This window comes from Eublepharis macularius, chromosome 8 (genome assembly GCF_028583425.1).
Source record: "Eublepharis macularius isolate TG4126 chromosome 8, MPM_Emac_v1.0, whole genome shotgun sequence".
Classification (NCBI taxonomy): domain Eukaryota; kingdom Metazoa; phylum Chordata; class Lepidosauria; order Squamata; family Eublepharidae; genus Eublepharis; species Eublepharis macularius.
Window position 1 is genome coordinate 37,301,568 of NC_072797.1, and position 20,254 is coordinate 37,321,821.

At 38.2% G+C, this 20,254-nt stretch overlaps 1 protein-coding gene across 2 annotated transcripts in view; it reads left to right on the plus strand.

The window, feature by feature from the left end:
• The window catches only part of LOC129335200 (microtubule-associated serine/threonine-protein kinase 4-like), a 325,787-nt gene that overhangs the window by 252,662 nt on the left and 52,871 nt on the right, over positions 1 to 20,254 (plus strand). For both annotated transcript variants that reach the window (XM_054987644.1, XM_054987642.1), the window contains 3 exons: positions 1,183 to 1,392; positions 12,091 to 12,192; positions 14,664 to 14,796. In XM_054987644.1, coding sequence (XP_054843619.1) covers positions 1,183 to 1,392; positions 12,091 to 12,192; positions 14,664 to 14,796 — 445 coding nt within the window. The remainder of the gene's footprint in view (positions 1 to 1,182; positions 1,393 to 12,090; positions 12,193 to 14,663; positions 14,797 to 20,254) is intronic.

A 20,254-nucleotide genomic window follows, 5' to 3' on the forward strand; every position in this document is an offset into this window, starting at 1 on the left:
TACTCACTTGGAAGTTTATTTATTTATTTACGTCATTTATAGTCCGCCTTTCTCTCTGAGACTCAAGGCGGATTACACAGTATGAGGTTAATACAATCAGTATCAAGTAAGCATATTTCAATACAATACCATAAGGTAAACATATACAAGTTTAAAGACATAGCATTAGCAAGGATCCAAGACATAGTAGAGATACTGAAGCAAAACAATCAATTCTAGGGCTAACATTAGACAGCATGGAGCGATGGTTGTACATAGGAGTACATATTTAAAGCAGCAGACAATATATGAGGCAAAAATGGTGATGAAGTCTATGATCCCCAACTTGTTAGTGAAGCACGTGAGACCCCATCCCTACAATACAGCCCTCCCATTTGAGTAAAAAGCCTTTTGAATAGTTCAGTTTTGCATCGTTTACGGAAAGCCAGGAGAGTGGGGGCTCTTCTGACTTCCTCAGGCAGGTCATTCCACAGGATAGGGGCCACCACAGAGAAAGCCCATGTACGGGCTGCTGCTGACTTGACCTGTGTGCAGCCTAGTACCTGCAGGAGACTCTGTTCAGATGAGCGAAGCTGCCGTGGAGGAACATAAGGAGGGAGGCGGTCAGTCACATTCACAATTACCATTAACGAAAATAGCCACATTTACTTCCCTCACTGGCATGTGGCCTGCACCTCAGGTAGCTCACAGCTTACCTGTTCCTCTGGCAGTAGCTGTTTTGCGCAAGGAACCACCTGTCATCCACAAGCCCCACTGGATAAGGGCCTTGCCCACTTTCTTGAAACATAGAGTAGATGCCACATGAAGGACTGGTGCTCAGAAGAGCCATAGGTGGCATATCGAAGAGTAACATGTGGCTCCCAAGACACTATCACAGGTCTATTGCAGTATTTATTGTATGTATCTGCTTGTTTTTAGCATGTTGTCTTCTACCATTATAATCCACTTTCTTCATTGTTATGATATGTTTTCCTTATACAGTTTTTTGTTTACATTATTTTGTAATTTTATAATCCTAGTACTATTGCGTCATTTATTGGATGTATTGTGCTGTATGTCTGATTTTTTAAAAAATGTAATCTGCCTTGAATCTTTGTCAGAAAGGCAGGCTATAAATGAAGTAAGTAAATAAATAGTAAATACATGCATATTTTGATTAAATCTTAAAAACATTTTGTCTAGGCGACAGCTCAGATGGAAGATCGACTTCAGGAGATTATCACCAACCATTCTCCTGACAACGTCCTTCCCTTGGCGGATGGCGTGCTTAGTTTCACCCACCATCAGATCATTGAGCTGGCTCGCGACTGCCTGGATAAATCGCATCAGGGTCTCATCACCTCACGATATTTCTTTGAATTACAGCACAAATTGGACAAGCTCCTGCAGGAGGTATGAACCACGTGAAGGTTACCTAGGAATTGCAGAGATATGTTAAATTAAATAACTACAGTTCTGAAGATGATATGCCACTGCATTAAAAAAAATAACCACATGCTTAGTTCAGTGGCTGCCTAAGGAAACGTTTAGTAGGTCGCTCTTGAATATTTGCTTTGTAAAGGCATTTAAACAAATCCTGCAATATAATTTATATATTCCCATTGTGTGCCAGTTGCAACAGTCTTCTATATCCCATTGTTGTGATCAAATGGAATGTCACGTTCTTATTTAATTTTGTTGAATTTGCTAAATATTTGGATGGGCCAGGAAAAGAAAACTCTACCAAAAAAGGCTTGTGTATCTGTTGCATCAGCACAATTAAAATTGCAAATCATCTGAAAGAAGAAAAAGTACATGAGTATCCTGTATCATAAAACTTGTGCGTTTTAAAAAAATATATAGTAAAATGCTTTGTATTCTTCCTTCAGAAATCTATGGGACCTCTTTATAATACAGACCTAAAGTTTAAAGACTAAACATACCACTCTAGAATAGTTGCTTCGTTATGTCCAATCTATTGTTGATGGTTGCATATAGGCACTGGATTTGCAAGTGCCTTTGACATCAAAGATGATACAAAACACATTCATTGATAAAGGACTGAAATTGTTTTGTCCTATTTATTTTAGTCCTTGCCAGACTGCTTTCCTGCTTTGTTTATGAGGACTTAGAGATGTGTTTGGAAGGGGGAAAAGTACCCATCACAAAATCCCCATTGAGAATAAATTGCTGACTGTTTTAAAAAGTTTGTTTGCTTATCAGCTGGGTACAGAACTGGAACCTGAGAGCAATGAGACTGAGGAATTAAGCTATTGCTTGGTTAAGCAGTTCTGCAAATATTACTTAAGTTCAGAATTATATGTTTAGCAATATGTACAGAATAATGATTTATTTGGAGAGCTAATGCTTTTACTCAGTATACATTTTTATCCCCTGAACACACAGTCTACATGTCCAAGGTTTGAACGTTTGACATATTGATGAATTTGAGGTAACAGTGCTTTGCAACATTATAGAGGTGAAGGCAAGGCAACAAAAGACCCAAGACAACTTGTTGGAATTTAAAAGGCTGCAACTTTATTGGTTTACAGCTTATGGAGCCTTCACACTGCATAGGGCATAGATCCAAGCATCGACCAATCTGCCCGCCGACCAATGACGCCCCTCACCTTTTCAACCCTCCTGCTGAAGGGAGAAATCTCCGGATGGCAGACCATGGGATTCCACATGGGCACAAACCTCTGCATGGATTCCCCTGCCGCCTGGGAGGAAGCATGCCCTGACAGCCCCCATCTGGGCTTGTCCTTGCAATGCCTCACCCCCAGGATCCTTTAAGAGGATCCCCAAGTATGGGGAAACTGGGGACATGGCCTTGTTTCCTCCCTCCTTCAAAAGGATACGTGCCCAATGCCAAAATAGCCCCTACCAAATTTGTGACAGCCTAGCTCATGAATCCAAATGCCCAACAATCCCTAGAAATTAGGGAGGGGGTGGGTGGGAACCCAGTTCAAGAGCAGAGTGCTGGGGGGGCCTGGCCAGATGTGATATTTATTTCTAAGCAGCTCAGAGGGGAGACTATGCCCTCCCCATCCACCGATTGAAAAGCCCTTGCCAGTCCGAGCCCAGCCAGCCTTCTGCTATTTGGCTGGTTGGGTGTTTTTGAACCACAGACTGACTGTGTTGTTCCAAGGCAGCTGCTGGGAGCTGCCAGGCTCCAATTATTGGTGACCACCATGTTCTACACCCCTTTACCCCCTCCATGGGCTGCAGACTGGCACCCCAGGTAAATCTGCAGCCAGGGTAAAGCAGCTCTGTCTTGGAGAATATGGAGAGGACCATTTCCAGCTATAGCTAAAATTCTGCATTAAATGGTGTATAAGTCAATAGACTCAATAATAACAGGCATTTTTCTTAATTTAATGTTTGATTCCATCAAGATGCTTTTGCAGTTTTCACTACAGTTAAATCACTGTCTGTTGCACTGTAAGCATTAAGTAAGTAGCATTCAAGTTTTTAAAATTTAGTTTTGAAATGTATAAAATAAATATGTGGAAGATGTGCCATATTTGCCTGAAAGGATGATGATACTGAATATAAGAAGATATCCACTAAAAATACGCTATGCACACTTCTTTAAAAAATCACCATACATACTTGTAGCTTGCATGTAAATATAATATGACTTCTTTTTTAACCCTAGTTTTCCTTTTGGACAAATACAAAAATATGTTTCACATGTAAACTTTTTCACTGCGTTTAAAGTTCTAATAAAGTTGTAGTACAGGAAAAATGCTACATATGATTTAAATATTTTTGAGTCTTCTGGTAGTTCCAGAAAAAATATGAAAGGAATAAATATCTTTTATTGGCTGTGATAAACCGATAGCAAACCAAATAAAAATTTTAAAACGGTGCTGCAGTTTTAAAGGACATATTAAGGAATTATTTTGGTGGTGTTAAATTATGGATGATGATTGGTTCTAAAGCACACCTATATACAATATCCTTGGGCTCACACAGAGTTTTTATGATTTTCATTTTTGTACCTTTATTCACAAGTATGAAAACTATCTTTTGTGCCAGCTTTTACAATGTTCATCTTAAACATAAATCCTAGCAGGGATGCCTGCTGTTTGTTGGAACTAAATTGTGGGAACACACTTTGGGTTTCTGATGATACATTCGTTGTCAGTTCTCAGCTGTGACATTCAGTAGATAGCGACCTCCTGCTGCTTGGCACATTGTGATTGCTCTACATGACTAGGGAAAGTCATAAGGGGAGCAAGCAGTTTATTTAGCTGACATTTTTGTAGTTCTAAGGTCAAGGTCAATTTGAGTTTAATGTTTTCTTGCAGCAACTTATTTTACTTTCATGAAATTTTTTGTTCATGTGAAACATTAGGTGCAAATGTAAACTTTAGATAGAAATAGAGGTACATTCAGCATACCAATGTTTGTAAGGCAGACATAGCTAAGACATATATAGTGCAACCAATCTTGCTTAAGCCATGTAATACTGTACCACAATAATAGATCTGTATTGCCTTTAAACAACAAGATATATTTAACAAACTAAATATTTAATTATGTGTTTGCTTTTTATTGGGTTAGCTCTAACCTATGAGAATTTTTTTTTAATGAAAGGTAAGTTTCTAGCAGGGTAGGGAATTTCTAACAAGTGTAAGCTGTTTATTCAATTCAGCGTTGCATTCATGAATATCCATGCAATACAGTTGAGAATAAGTATTGGATGCAATTGGAACTTTATCCTGCAGCTTCTATTATTCTAACAAAGTGCCTTTTTTGAGAACTGAACAAAGGAATGTCAATATCATTCAGCCAAAAGAAGCAACATATGTCTTCTTTGCATTCATTAGGTCTCTGAGAGTCTGTTCTTTGTTACTAGACAAAAAAATTGAAATAATTCAAAATGCAATTCAGAAACTCTTGTAAATTCTTTTCCAACCTTTTTGAAGAAAAGTTTTCTTTTGTTCCTGTTCTTTCACATTATTATTTCAAGGGCTTTTTTCAGCCGGAACACCCAGGAACGCCATTCCAGCACCTCTTCAAAATTATCACATGACTGGTGGCCCCACCTACCTGATTCTTCTTGATTTCCCCTGGTCCCCTTGGAGGCAGAAGGGAGCCTCCCCAGGAGAGCAGGTCAGGCAGCTAGGGTTCCCAATTGCCTGGCAATCTCCAGGGGAAAGTCCTTCCTGCTAGCTGATTGAATTTTCAAAAATGGGAGTGACACTGTAGGAGTCTCCCTCCTAGTCTCTATGGTAAAGCTACCATAGAGACTAGAAGCCTTACACTTGCTTTAAAAGAGGCTGTGCAGCAGCCGCCTCGTGGTGTGCTGAGAGGAGAGAGAAGAGAGAGGTGGGTCTCATCTTCTCTCATGACATTCTTGGGCTCCACAACCCTGAGAAGGAGAGAGAGAGAGAGACTGGCCCGAGGAAGCTTCCATGGCAAAGTGGAGATTCAAACCTGCATTTCCCAGATCCAAGCCTAATTAAAGTATGGCCATTGTTAAGTAGGGCTGTCAACCTCCAGGTAGGGCCTGCAGATGTCCCAGAATTACAAATGATCTCCAGACATCATAGATCAGTTCTCCCCCAGAGAAAATGGCTGCCTGTAGGGTGGACTCTGTGACATTATACCCTGTTGAAGCCACCTGCCACCCCTCCAGGAATTTCCCAACTTGGAGTTGGCAACCCACATTTAGTAAGGTTGCCAACTGGCTTGGGGAAAAAAGTCCTGTCCCTTTAATAGTGGTTTAATATGTGACAATGAGCAGCTGAAGCTCTTCCTAGCATGCAAGTAAATAACATCCCATTAAAGCGGCTGGATTTCCCCCCCTCCAGGCAGTTGGAACTTGGCAGCTCTCTTTATTTTGGCCTAACAGCCCTGAGCCTTTCCTAATCTGACCAGGAGTGAGAAACTCAACAGAGGAGGATCCCTAACCCTTAACCCTTCCCTTGTTCCCTGCCGCGGGGAGCGGCATCCTGCATGCCTTCCTTCCCACTGGCTTGTCCCTGCACAAGCCGTGGAAAGGAGCCCTTTGCAACCTCCGCTGGCAAAAATTCCATGATACAGGGCTCGAGCTTTTGGGTGAGGAGGATAACGCAATTAAGAATTGGGGTTTGTCTTTTTTTCTTCTTCTAGTAGTGTTTCTGATACGTGCTATTTAATGTTTGCATTTCTTATGCTTTTATTGTTCTATGCTCTCTTCTGTATGTCTAAAGTGGAGAACTTTGTACTATTAACATTTTGAATCTGGTATCATTTCATTAGTATGGCTGTTAAATATCAATTATGTTATTAAATGTTTTAGAGACTTTAGAGACTCCCGGGACAGTGTGATGACATCACTTCTGGGAAGTGACGTAACTTCCAGGAAGCGGCATCACTTCCGGAAGTGACATCATCACATGGTCCTGGGAGCACCTTGTACGAGTGAGTTCTACCACCTCTTTTCCCAGAAAAAGCCCTTTATTTCCTTTCTCTTTTTTGATTATCTACAGAACGTACCACTGCATTTACTACTTGCAGCTTTCTTACCTACTCCCCCCCACCCTTCAGCTGCGTATAGTTATGGAAGTGAAATGTTTACTCCTAAGCATATGACTAAAAATGTTAAAGATTTTGCTTTGGTCCAGCAATGGTAATCAGTATGGCAAAGCAAGTTTCCATGTAGGCATCACATTACCAGATGTGGTCTGTGAATGCTTGGTATTTTAAATACCTTACTGTTTATTTGATATTAATGGGTCATGCCTGTGAATTTGCTAGCAGGGATAGATGCTTTCTCCCAAGCTTCCTGAAAGAAGGAAAGGATAGAAATATAACAAGTAGTAACTGGTTTACACCATCAGCATTCACAGTACTAATCGCACTGATGGTAGGAGACTGAGCCAGTCCCCTCTTTTAGCTTGAGAGTGGTAGCTGTGTTAGTTTATTGCAATAAAATTAAGTAGGTGTCCAGTGGCACCTTAAATTTCGTCTTTCATTAAGGTGCTACTGAACTGCAGTTTAACTCTTAGTTGCTTTTGTGGTCTCCTTCTAGCCTGAGGACTGTTTTTATGTATATCATTTTCGGTTGTTTAGGTTGTTTAATGTTGTTTTATGACTTGTTTTGTTATTGATCATTTTGTATTTTAATTTTTCCTTTTATATCAGCTAAATAACACAAAGTTCTACAGAATCACAGACACTGTATTCCAGCACTATATAAACAAAATTCAGTTTTTCACAAGTCTGCTTGATTAAAGCACTCTGTTTCTCTCTTCTAATGAGTCAGTTTAGTGATAAAAGCTATGGACTAAAGTCTCTTACAACAAACTATTATTGATAATTTATCTGTTATTTTCTACGCACTTGTGATCTCATCTTCTCCCAAGTTATGAAAATTGTAACTAGCTCTATATGATCCAGGCCAGAAATATTTTATAAAAAGCCTAACCAAAGTACCTAATATCAAATGTCACATCATTTTATATAAGTAACATTTGGATTTGTTTCTAAAAGTGTATAATTATTGGACAACTCCAAAACACAGGCCTAATGCCTGCATTCAAGGCCTTACACCAATAACAGTTTGTATTATCTAGCTTACAAATATGCTTCAGCCTCAGTGATGTCATTTACCAACTCAAAATAGTTTATAGAAACTCTCCTTCATTTAGACATTTATCACATTCCAAGTGATTACTCCATATCCAGTTCCATTCTTGCTTTGTAGTTTCATTGCCTGTATCTTTTACCCATTTATTCCTCTAGGTGTCTTCTTTATCTTGTACATCAATTAAAATCTGATATATTACACCAATATTTCCTTTACACCTTGACTTTCTTGCCAGTACTTGAAATTCTCTTTTATTTCAATTTCATAAACCCAAATTTAGTATTGCATGAGTTGAAAATGTTGGGTTAGTATAACCACTCAGTCTGTTTATTACTACTTCATCATAGGATGAGATTAATCTTTCTTCTAATCTGTCAAAAAACCTGGAAGAGTACAGACTTTCTGGTTATAAATTACACATGCTAGAGTGATAATCCTGGGCTCAGTATTTTCTTAAATTTCTCCCAAACTGCCAGAGTTGCATTTATTGTTGGCAGTTTTTTTAAGGAACTACTTCTATCTCCTGTCATGATACCACATTATGTTCCTTAAACATGCTTTGCTTATACTCCAACATTTGGTCTAAACCAAACCACCAGGTGGTTTGCAACAAAATTATAGCAGTTTATGTAGTTTACATGTGTAATAATAAATTTGTATATCTGGAAACCCACCCACCCCCCTTGTCTGGATAGCATTAACGTGACACCCGTGAAAGTTTATCTGCCCAAAAAACTGAATTCACGAGTTTCTGCCATATTTTTAGGTAAGCTCAACATTCATCAGTAAAAACAATATCTGATACAATATAGTCATCTTAATCAATGTTACTTGTCCCAATCACAAGAATAATAATAATAATATGTTTATTGCTTTTCCGGCCGAAGCTATAAGCCATACAAACACCAACTAAATATGAACTGTACACTTGAACATACCCAATTCACACAATCACAATAATTGTAAATGTTTATATTTTTGGTTGTTTAGAAATTTCATAGAGTAGTCTTTCATGATTAAACTGATTAATCTTGTTAATGTCCTCTTTCACCCACATCTCCATATAACTTATTGTAGTAATTTTGTAGGGAAAAGACACAGATATCAATTTTCGAAGAAGATAGTATATTTAAACCCAGCCTTAGTGCAATTATTTTTAAATCCAGCTAGAGAGCTAGATTCACATAAAATTAATTGATTCCACACAGTTGGGTTCCACAACTTTTCCTGATGTTCCTTAATAGTAATAGCTAGTGGTTCTATAGTTAACACAAATAACAAAGGCAATAAAGGGACGTCTTTGCATCTTGGGAATTGGATCCACTTACATACATGCTAGCATTTGATGAATAATACTTTGCTTAAATCCAATTTGCAGAACTTTCCCCCAAATTAAAAGCTTCTGAGACCTTTCTCACTGCAGCCATTCCACTTGGTCAGGGGCCTTTTCTGCATCTAAAAAAATCAAGGCAAACATCCTGAGACTGAATTTCACCAGTTGAATCTACTAAATGTTGGATATTTGATGTTATATTTCTATCAAACAAAAATGCACTATCTTCCGGAATATTTTCCTCAAGATAGCGCCTAATAATTTTACCAGAATCTTAGGCCATATTTTAAAGTCTTAACTCAATAAAGTGATTGGTTTATACAGTTCTGAGGCAGTTAAGGTTTTACCAGCCTTAGGAGTCAAAATAATCTTTGCCCCTCTCCAAGATTTTGGGATATTTTTTCTGCCATAAATTCATTGAATATATAAAGTTATAGTTTTTTTCAAATTTTAAATACATTTCTTAAAGCACAGGCTGGAAATTCATCTGATCCTGGTGTTTTGTTATTTGCTAAGTCTTGAATAATTCTCTGAAGCTCTCCCTCCATAATTGGTGCTTTTAGCATTGCCACATCTTCAACTGAAAGTTTGGGAACATTTCATTTCTCCCACAAATTAGTTATACATGACTCCCTATAATATGACCCCATTGTTTTTCAGCCTATGGGCACCTTTGGAGTTCTGGTGCAGTGTGGAGGGCACAACCACAAAATGGCTACCATGGGAGATGGAGCCAGCCACAAAATGGCTGCTGTGGGAGACAACTTCCTCTTTCCAGCAACTCCGTCTTTTCAGTATGGCTCCTGTGTGTTTGCAAGCTGCTCCAAGGGACCATGTGCAGACAGGCTAAGAAGCTCTTAGCTCAGTATATGTATGAGCGAAGTGGGCTCCCAGGGCAAAAAAGCAGCCTGTGGCAGGATGCTTCTGGAGGTGGGCTGGAACTGGTGATTGAGCGGAATGGCAGAAACAGCAGTGGTCAAGCTCCCAGATCTTCTTATTGAATCACCACCTGCACAGAAGTGAAACAGAGACATATGCAGTGATGGCAAACAGCATAGATGCTGTGTTGGCCAGAGCCATGCCTGTAGCATCCCAGCAGGGTCTGGCCGAGAGACTCCCCCTGACGCACATGCTATTGTCATCCTATTGACACTTATGAAACCCCTGAGGAAGTGCTCTGCTATTACACCTGACTGATCTAGTGCTGCTGCTGCATAGGGCTCCAATCCTACAAGGCAATGTGCCCCAGGATTGCTTGGCCAGCTGATCCACAGAACACAATAAGGCAGCTGCTAGCACCTCAAATCTCAGTTGTGTCCTGTCCTGTGCCTGAGGGGGGTGAGGTTCTCTGGGAAGAAAGTATGTCATGCAGATATAATTCTAGCTTTTAGCCCAGCCTAGGTACTTGATGGGGAAAAGCAGGAGCCCTCTTCTTTTTGCAATTGGAAATGGCAGTAGAGACTGTATAACATTCAAAAAGAAATAACAGCTTTATTTAATAGGCTGTGATTGAGTAAATGTAGTCAGAGAATAGAAGGGTGGGGGTAAAATTTTGTTGGTATTTATGTAACTTTGTATAACAGGCAAAATAGTATTCTTGAAGCTTATTTTCATATCTTCTTAGTTATTAACAGTGAGAGGTGTTTTACTTAGTAATTTAGTTACAGCAACAATGTTTCCTAATTCCATATGATAGTTCAGGTTTTCTGGATTTAATCACTTTCTTTGTGCGCCTAACTTTCTCCTTCCCTGAAACTAGAGGTTATTTCTATGTCCTGAGTAGTCTAAAACCATTTTCTCTTCACAGCAGACCCAGGGTCCTCCTCGGAGCTAAACCCTCTTCAAAACTGAGCAGGAATTAACCTTCTCCTCCTCAGAAAATATAACTCCCTTCTTTTTGGCTATAAAGGGAGTCTCAACCCACTACCCAATCACTCTCATCCAAAACACGCTCCCAGTTTTCTGATGTCTGGGTAAAGCATGCTTCAGCTTACACTGACACTTTGACTTCTTAGATAGAAGGCTTCCTAAGGTCAATTATACTACTGTTAAGGCAAAGGAGTCTTCTTTCTTCACTCTAAAAGTGAACCTGCCTAACTTTCCTTGACAGACTCCCTCACTCCAAATCCTGTCAGAAACCAACTGACTATGTTCAGACTGATTCTAACTGACAGAAACTCCCGTATGGAATAATGAACAAAAAACCCTACTCCTCAGCACTCAGTTGATCATACAGGTTTTTTAAAGCTGGTGCTGACAAATCAGAGAAGAGGGAATAGCCTGTTAAGGTTTCCATTCTAGGGAACAGTTAACTATTCCCCTCCCAGCTCTTTGATGTTGCTGCACTGCAGAAACCTGCCATTAAGTGCAGTCCGTCACGGATGTCTTGGTAGGAACAAGTACTATAAACTATGGTATTGGCATAGTTTAGATATGTTTAGATATGCTCTTAGTAGGGAGTTTCCACATTTTCTGCTACCATACTCTTTTGTATCTGCTCACTGAATGTCCTAACTGTTGATCACTATTGTATTTTGCTCAGTGAATATCCTAGCTGTTTTGCACTCAGTAATCTTCCTTAATTACAGACAAACTATATATAAAATAAATATAAAAATAATATAATAGTTGAGCAATGCAATCCTAAGAAGAGTTACTCTAGTATAAGCCAACTAATTTCAATGGGCTTAGACTGGAGTAACTCTTCTTAGGATTGCACTGTTAAGTTTCAGTGATTCCTCTGTTGCAATCTGGATCCAGGTTTATTTTGAATTTTAATGGTGTTGGGATATGTTAAACAGAATGAGTCATCTTATATCCCAGATTTTGCTGGTGCTTACTCCAAATTGTGCTGTAGCAGATGGGAAACGTAAACCTAATGTACAATCTATTGCTCTTTCCTTAAGAGGTGATCATTTAACTGAAGTTTATTATAACAAATAAACTATTTTGACCTTTCTCAAACTGGTATGTTTGTTAATTGATGTACTGTCTGGATTGATTATTTCTGTAAGTTTATCTCTCTCATATAAAACCTGTGAATACTATTCTGTGATGACCTGGTTAAACAAACAACTACACTAAGGTTGCTGTGTTAGGTATATATACAGTTAACTTTACTGATAATGTTTAGTTTGCTTTTTCTGTGTCTGTTTTTAGCATTAAGGCTGTTTTTATTGATTTTCTTTAACAGGCTCAAGAGAGATCAGAAAGTGGAGAACTGGCATTTATTAAACAACTTGTCCGAAAGATTCTTATTGTCATTGCTCGTCCTGCTCGCTTACTTGAATGCTTAGTAAGATTATCCTAACTTTAATCAGTATTTGGATTGCTATGAAATTTAATTGAGAGGTTATGAGGAGGGGGTATATTAAGTTTGAACTGCTGTTTTTGAAGATAAATATTATTTTTTAAAATCTATTACATACCGGTATGTGAGAATATTAAATCATAGTGCGGGGTTTGTTCCTCCTCCTATTATCTGGGATAAACTTTGTGAAAGCGACAAAAATAGAATGTAAACATTTGAGACCTGTGACCATCGATTTGATGTTGGATGCATTCATTGTTTTGGTTGGTATGCCCCTGTGTGTTGGGAGGGTAGGTATGAAATTGTTTCACCTTTAGAAATACATTCAAAACTAGCCAGTGCATAAGGCTGTTAGGGCATCAGAGAGGGAACTTGTGAACCCTCACTTCTAGTCGTCTGTTACAATCAATGGCCATGCAATAAATTTTGATTACTACCACTAGTTCCTGTAAACAAGACTATGGTATATTTCATGGTAACAAGTTGATGAAAGTATGACGTAGTAAATCATCTTTGATATTTCAGAGTCATCATAATATGTGTATGTATATGTGCGCACATGCGCAAGAGAGTCTGCTACAAATAGATAATATATAATGCAGACATTTCTTCATAAATGTATTGTGGGCATTGAAGCCATTTAAGTACAATCTGTAAATAAACTATCTTCATGAATTCTGTCTTAAAGTTAATATACGAGCTTAAATTTATTTAATTTATTTGATTTTTTAAATTTCTTATTTATTTCCTATTTATTTAAAGTATTTTTATGCCACTTTCCCACCCCAGAACACCACTGCCTGCTTTGAGGTAGGCATTTACTGTCTCCTGGACCTAGCCAGCCATGGAGTAGATGAAGGAACTAGGCAACCACAACAGCACAGAAACCAAAATCTCCCCTTCTTGTTGCCCCCTAATTATCTGCCATCCAGAGATATCCTCCCTCTGAATATGTAGATGCCAGTCAGTCATCACTGCCAACAGTCAATGACAGATTTATCCTGCAAGATTTTTAAATCTCTTTTTAAAGTCATCTAAGCTAGCAGCCATTGCCACACCTTGTGGTAGTGAGATCTACAAATTAATTGCGCAGAGTGTAAAAAAGTACTTCCTTCTCTGTCATGATTCCACTGCCATCAATTTAATCCCTCTCCCCTAAGTTCATTTGTCTTGAGGAGAGAATAAGTTCTTTTGATTAACTTCCCAACCCTTGCATAGTTTTATAAACCTCTATCATATGCCCCCCTCCCAAATTACTATTTTTCTAAACTGAAAGTTCACACAATCTGTTGCTTTTCTTGTAGTTATGGTTTGCTAACTCTTTAACCACTTTGGTTCCCTTTTCTGCACCATTTCCAGCTGTATGATAACTTTTTTTGAGATGGGGCAACCAGAACAGTGCATGGAGTTCCAAATGTGGTTGAACCTAAAGGCATTACAATACTAGCCTTTACAATGGTAGTGGAGAGAGCCCTTGAGTCAGAGTTGACTTATGGTGACCCTTGGTGAGGTTTTCATGGCAAGAGATTAACAGAGGTGGTTTGCCATTGCCTGCCTCTGAAGGTATGGTCTTCGTTGGAGGTTTTCCATCCACTTACTAACCAAGGCCGACCCTGCTTAGTTTCTGAGATCTGATGAGATCATGTTCACCTGGGCTATCCAGGTCAGGGCTGCCTTTACAGTACTGGCTATTATATTTTCAGACCGTTTCATAATGATTCTTCATTAAGCCCATGATCCCAAGATCTCTTTCTTGGTTACTGCCAGTTTCAGACACCATCAGTGTATATGTCGTTAGGATTTTTAGCCCTAATAGACATCACTTTGCATACTTACACTGAACTTCATTTTCCATTTTGTTGGCCAGTGACCTAATTCGGAAGTGTCTTCTTGGAGCTTTTTACAATTGGGTTTTCACCATTCTGAATAATTTGTTGTTACCGAATTTGATAGTTCACTGTTCATCTTTGATTCCAAAAGAAATTATGAACAAATTAAACATTACAGTCCTTTACCAGATTCCTGAGGGAACCTTGATTCCTTCATTTAAATCCCAGCTTTCTCCCCAGTGGATACCCAGAGTGGCTTACATAATTGTCTTATCCTCCATTTTATCCTTACAACAACCTTGAGCAATAGGGTAGGCTGAGTGTGACTGGTTCAAGGTGACCCAGCAAGCTTCTATGGCAGAGTGGGGATTCGAACCTGGTTCTCCTAGATTCTAGTCCAACATTCTAATGACTGCACCATGCTGGCTCTCTTACAGTCTGTTGTGAGAATTTTCCATGTACTTTCTGCTTCTTGTAGTTTAATCAGTTATTAAATCATAAGAGAATCTGTCTTCTTCTCCAGTGACTAAAGTTTATTCAGTCTAACAACCAAATTAAGAAAATTGTGTTCCTTCTATAGAAATAAAGCGAACAGTCTTTGTAATAGTTTTTTTTTTCTAATTTCAGGAGTTTGATCCTGAAGAATTTTATTATCTTTTGGAAGCTGCAGAAGGGCATGCTAAAGAAGGGCAAGGAATTAAAACTGACATCCCTAGGTATATTATTAGCCAGCTGGGGTTGAATAAGGATCCTTTGGAAGGTATGAGGCTTTCATGGTCCAGTAATCTGTTCTTAAATCAAGATGGGAGTGGGAGGGTCTAATATTGGATGCCCTTTCATTTCAACATATATTTGTTTTGCATCATCCTATACGGTTTATTTGTTAAAATATTTTTATCCTGTTCTTCCATCCACAAGGGACACTCAAAGTAGCTAACCGTTCTAGCACTGTGCTGAAATTCAAACACAGAAGTAATAAATAACAAACAAGCTGCAAAGTAACCAGTTCCACTTTATAAATTATTTAGCAAATAGGAGGCAGTATTCGAAACCACAAAAGGATTTTAGAAATACGTGACGCTAAAGGAAGATAAAGCATGCAGCAAATTCATTGTTCATTTCACTGATAAAATATGAAATTCAAGTTACTCAGTACCTACTGAGTAGGTGAAGAAAGCTGTAGTAAAGATGCTTAACAGTTCTGACAAAAGCAAAGGAAACCGCATGTATGAACAGGTCTTAGGCCAAGATAAGGAAGGATTGTGATGATCTAAGATAATGGAGGAGCATATTAAAGCATGGTGTATTGTCGAAGGCTTTCACGGCCGGAGAACGATGGTTGTTGGGGGTTTTCCGGGCTGTATTGCCGTGGTCTTGGCATTGTAGTTGCTGACGTTTCGCCAGCAGCTGTGGCTGGCATCTTCAGAGGTGTAGCACCAAAAGACAGATATCTCAGTGTCCTGAGAGATCACTGTCTTTTGGTGCTACACCTCTGAAGATGCCAGCCACAGCTGCTGGCGAAACGTCAGGAACTACAATGCCAAGACCACGGCAATACAGCCCGGAAAACCCCCAACAACCATATTAAAGCATGATTGAACAATCTGGACAATTTTTATGTCATTAATTTAAAGATACTAGACATGGGAAGAAATAAAAAAAAGACCTATTAAGATGGGGGAAATTACAGTTGTCTTTGTTGGGATATCTGTAAATAAGATATGAATGTCCTACCTAGAATGTTATTTTTGTTTCAGACAATACCAGTATTGACCATTTAAACAATGGCAGAAGGATATATCCAAATTTGTGTGGCAAGGGAAGAAACCACATGTTAAATATAAAATATTACAAGTTGCAAAGAAAAGGGGGGGTTAGGCCTACCTGATTTGAAAATATAATTTGATGCTTGTTGTTTGGTAAGGTTGAAGGAGTGTTCAATGTTGAGAAATAAAAGGATATTGGAGTTGGAGGGACATGAGGTAAGATACGAATGGCATGCCTATTTGTGGTATGACAAAGTTAAAGTTAATGTGGATTTTAAAAAATCATTATATTAGACATGCCGTCCTGAGAGTATGGAATAAATATAAATTCAGGCTGTGCCCAAAAACGCTTTTCTGGATTTCACTACAAGAAGCCTTTTTTAGACGAGAAATGATATTCAAACATAAGTGGTTAAGGTATTGAGATATATTAGATTTTTTACAAGGTGAGTGTAAAATGAAACTGAGAGATGATTTCATTATACAATGAAAAAAACTTTTATAAAATGATGTACAGATGGTATATGTCACTGGAGAAATTAGCAAGTGTAAGAATGTTTCAAATAGATGCTGGAAATGTGAGCCACAGGAGGGGACATTTTATCATTTATGGTGGACATGCAATAAAGCTAAAAAAAATTTGGCTACAAATACATTCAATTATTCAGAAGATTCTAAAAATGAATATACAAATGAAATGAGATTTTCTTGTCAGATTAATGGACAGTTGGAAGTTACTCATGGTACACTTTTTTGTATATGGCAATAGCAGCGAGACTGTTATATGATCAAAAAATGGAAAGCTACAATAATACCTACAACAGAGGAATTGCTGGAGAAGATGATGGAGTATGCTGAGTTGGCCAGATTTATGTCTTTGATTATGGAAAAGTCACTGGATAAATATATTGTTACCTGGAAGCCCTTTATAGACTTTTTACAGGAAACGGAGAGACATGAATTGATAGTTTGTACATTTGAAGATTAGGAGGTGGAGAAAAATGCTTTAAAGAGGAAGGAGATGCAGTCATTTAGGATTAATTTGGTGTTAAGGTATAATGATGGTAAGGGTAAATTTGAAGTGAAGGTATAATATTGATGGTAAGGGTAAATGTGAAGTTAATATTTCTCTATCTTTTCACAGAGAAAATTGGTGATTATAACTAATTTCTTCTTTTTTTCTTTTTGGTAGATACATGATTTTTTTCCTTTTTTTTCTTGCTGTCTTTTTATTAGCTTGAAAAATTCTTTTCAATAAAACATAATATAATTTTTTTAAAGCTCCTGAAAAGGCTAGACGGAGCTTAGTATTAATTAAAGGAACGGCAGGGTAGATTACCAGAAACTAGCAGTACAATCCTAAACAGAGTTACTCTAGTCTAAACCCATTGATTTCAGACTGGAGTCTGACTGGAGTAACTCTTCTTAGGATTGCACTGCAACTTAATGTTTAAAAAAATTAGATTAATTATTTTAAAGTTTCCATTATATTTAATATAAAACTATAGTTATTGCCCATATTTTAAAATGTCCTAGTTTAAAGAAGAATATCATTTACTACAAGCATCTTATTTGCCTACACACAATCTCAAAACTGAATAATAACCATTTATCAAATAAGTGTTTTTTAATGAAAAGGGGTAGAATGGGGGGAAATAGTTGACTTCTGAGGAGATGCAATGAAAAGAGGACAGTGTCTTGTACCCTGGACTTGTAATCAGAGGCATAAGAATCTAGGCAGTACGACCCTGAATGTAAGCGGGACCGTCCTTGGAGCCCAGATGATCTTGAATCTGTATTTTATATATTCCGTCTGAACTCCACAATGTGTTTTGTTCCAAATTATTAATATTCATGAATTCATCATAGATACTTAATTTCCAAAACATGGCAAAACTATTTTGCCTAGTAATCTTGCTTTTCAGAAGTTCTGAAAACCCTTATAGTTCTGTGCCCATAGTTCAGTGGAGCAAATATGGTAAGGTAAGATCATATTGGTTATCCAGGCTCCTGGATTGTACAGCTTTACTTGGGGCTCTGGAATGTTTATGAAATAGAGAGCTGACTCTCATCTACAGAATATTACTTATCGTAAGAGTCAATGTCTCTAGTAGTAGATATATGCAGACACATTTAATAAATACTGTTTGAGAACATTTCCAAAGACAGCCTCTTCAGATTTTCACATTAAGAGCCTTTCTCTCCATCATTATCAATATCTTATAGGAACAGGCTTGACAGCAACCTGCCTGGCATGGGGAAAACCCCGCTCTCACCTGCCGCCCCGTGGCCTTGAGCACCTGGCTGGCAGGGAGAAAGGCACCAAAGGGTAAGAGAAGTGCTTGCACACCCTCGTGCACTTCCCCATTGTTCTGGAAAATCACATCATTTTCCAGTGCAATAGGAGAATGTGGGAGCATGCATGCGCCCTGCTGCCCATACCCCTGCACCCCCATTTTGGCCCTTGAAGGACCTGGCAGTCCTATATAGTATTTTTTTTTTTACATCTCATTATTAGATCTCTACCAAGCAGTGCATGTTATTGAACAACTTGAGCCATTATTTAAAACATCACAGTTTAGAATTCATGCTGCTTTGTCCGTTATGAAATATAATATTTAATTATTGGTACGCTAAAGGAGACATGCCTAGCTCAGTTTGGTCAGTTTTCTGAAATAAGTCTATGAATAAAACCACTGAAGGATGAAATGCAAAAGGTTTATTTTCAGTTGAAAGCAAGTTTGGTGCTTTACATCTCAATGAAACTTGTTTTCTAGAAATTGTGTTTAGGACAGAAACCCTTTACTTTTTTTTTTTGGCTACAGTATCTTTTATGCAAGTGAAATGATGCATGCAATTCTTGGAGATAATGCCAGATAAACCTATACTGTACTTGAAGCGATAGCACAGCAGATTCATCATTTACTAGAGTCTGGTCGCTGCATTTCAGAAACATTCCCTGGGGAGAAATGTTTTCCTGTGGCTTTTAAATTACCATCTTTACCTTTTTGAATCATGAGTCTTTAGAAATGGTTTAAATCAATGAAATAAAAAGGCAGATGTTTAATGGTATTTAGATGAGTTTTAAAAAATGCCTTCAAGCATTGCAAAATGGTTCCTTAACTCCTTGCTTCAAAAGCTGACTCTTGGTTTCATTCCATTACTACCTACTGTTTACAAATAATATATATTTCTCAGATAATGGTTATTTTACAAAAAATAATGTTTAAAATTGAACCATTTTAATTTTCTATTTATGAATATAATTTGTTGAGTGAGAAGGCTGTCAAAGTATATTATAATGGCTCAGTTCTTGCAAACCCAAAAATCTTTCAGCATTTTGATTACTCAAACCCATATTTATAATCTGCTAGTAAAGCTAACCTAATGTTTTACCTTGCTGATAGAGGTGGTTTTAAGAAGCAAAATGCATTGGTTTTGATTTTACATGCATATACACACTAACTATGTATTAATGATTTCTTCTACACATTTGCTTATATGGAATGTTTCCTTTTTGGTTTGCTTTTAAAAGCAAAACTAATCTACATGTGCATACAATGTACATGTACATACAAAGTGACTTTTGACCTGTTTATTTTCTCTGAAATATTGTATATTTGCTTGCTTCCCGAAGAATGAAACATCCCTTCATATATGCTACATATGAACAATGCAGTTACTTAAAAAGATAATTTACACAAAAAAGAGATAATTTACACAAACATAAACTTATCCTTCAATCATATAGACTGCTAAATCAGCATACAATGAGTTCAGCAGACACTCTGTTGGTGTACTTCCATGACTGTATCATCTGTATTACAAATAATATCAGGATGCTTATGGTAGCATAGAATCATAAAATCATAGAAACTAGGGGTGTGCAGGGCCAGGATGATTTGAGTTTCCCGATTCGGTTTACCGGAATTGGGGAAAAAATTCAGAATAAAGGGAATTCCAAAGCGGCAAGCCGATTCAGAAAGATTCGGGTTTGCTACATAAAGATTCGGCCCTTGTTTTCAATTGGGAACATGCTCCCGGCTTTCTGGGAGCCTGGGGAGGGGGCATTTTCTTTAGGAAGCAAACCCAACTTGGTGGGGACCTTCTCCTAACTCTCCTCTAATGACTCCCCAAGTTTCTGAACAATTGGACTTCGGGGAGCCATGTTATGCCCCCCCCCAAAGAAGGTACCCCCATCTCCATTATTCCCTATGGGGAAAAACAAAAGGGCTTTCTAGGTGGCAATTTTCAGGGGAACTGCTCCTACCTCTTCTCACACCCTCCCCCAAGTTTCAGGAAGATTGCACTTTGGGGGGCCATGTTATGGCCTCCCAAAGAAGGTGCCCCATCCTCCTCCACTCTCACTATTCCCTATGGTAAAGAAAGGGGGCTTTCTACATGGCTTGGGGTGGCATTTTGCAAGCAAAATGCACCCAGTGTTCAGAGGAC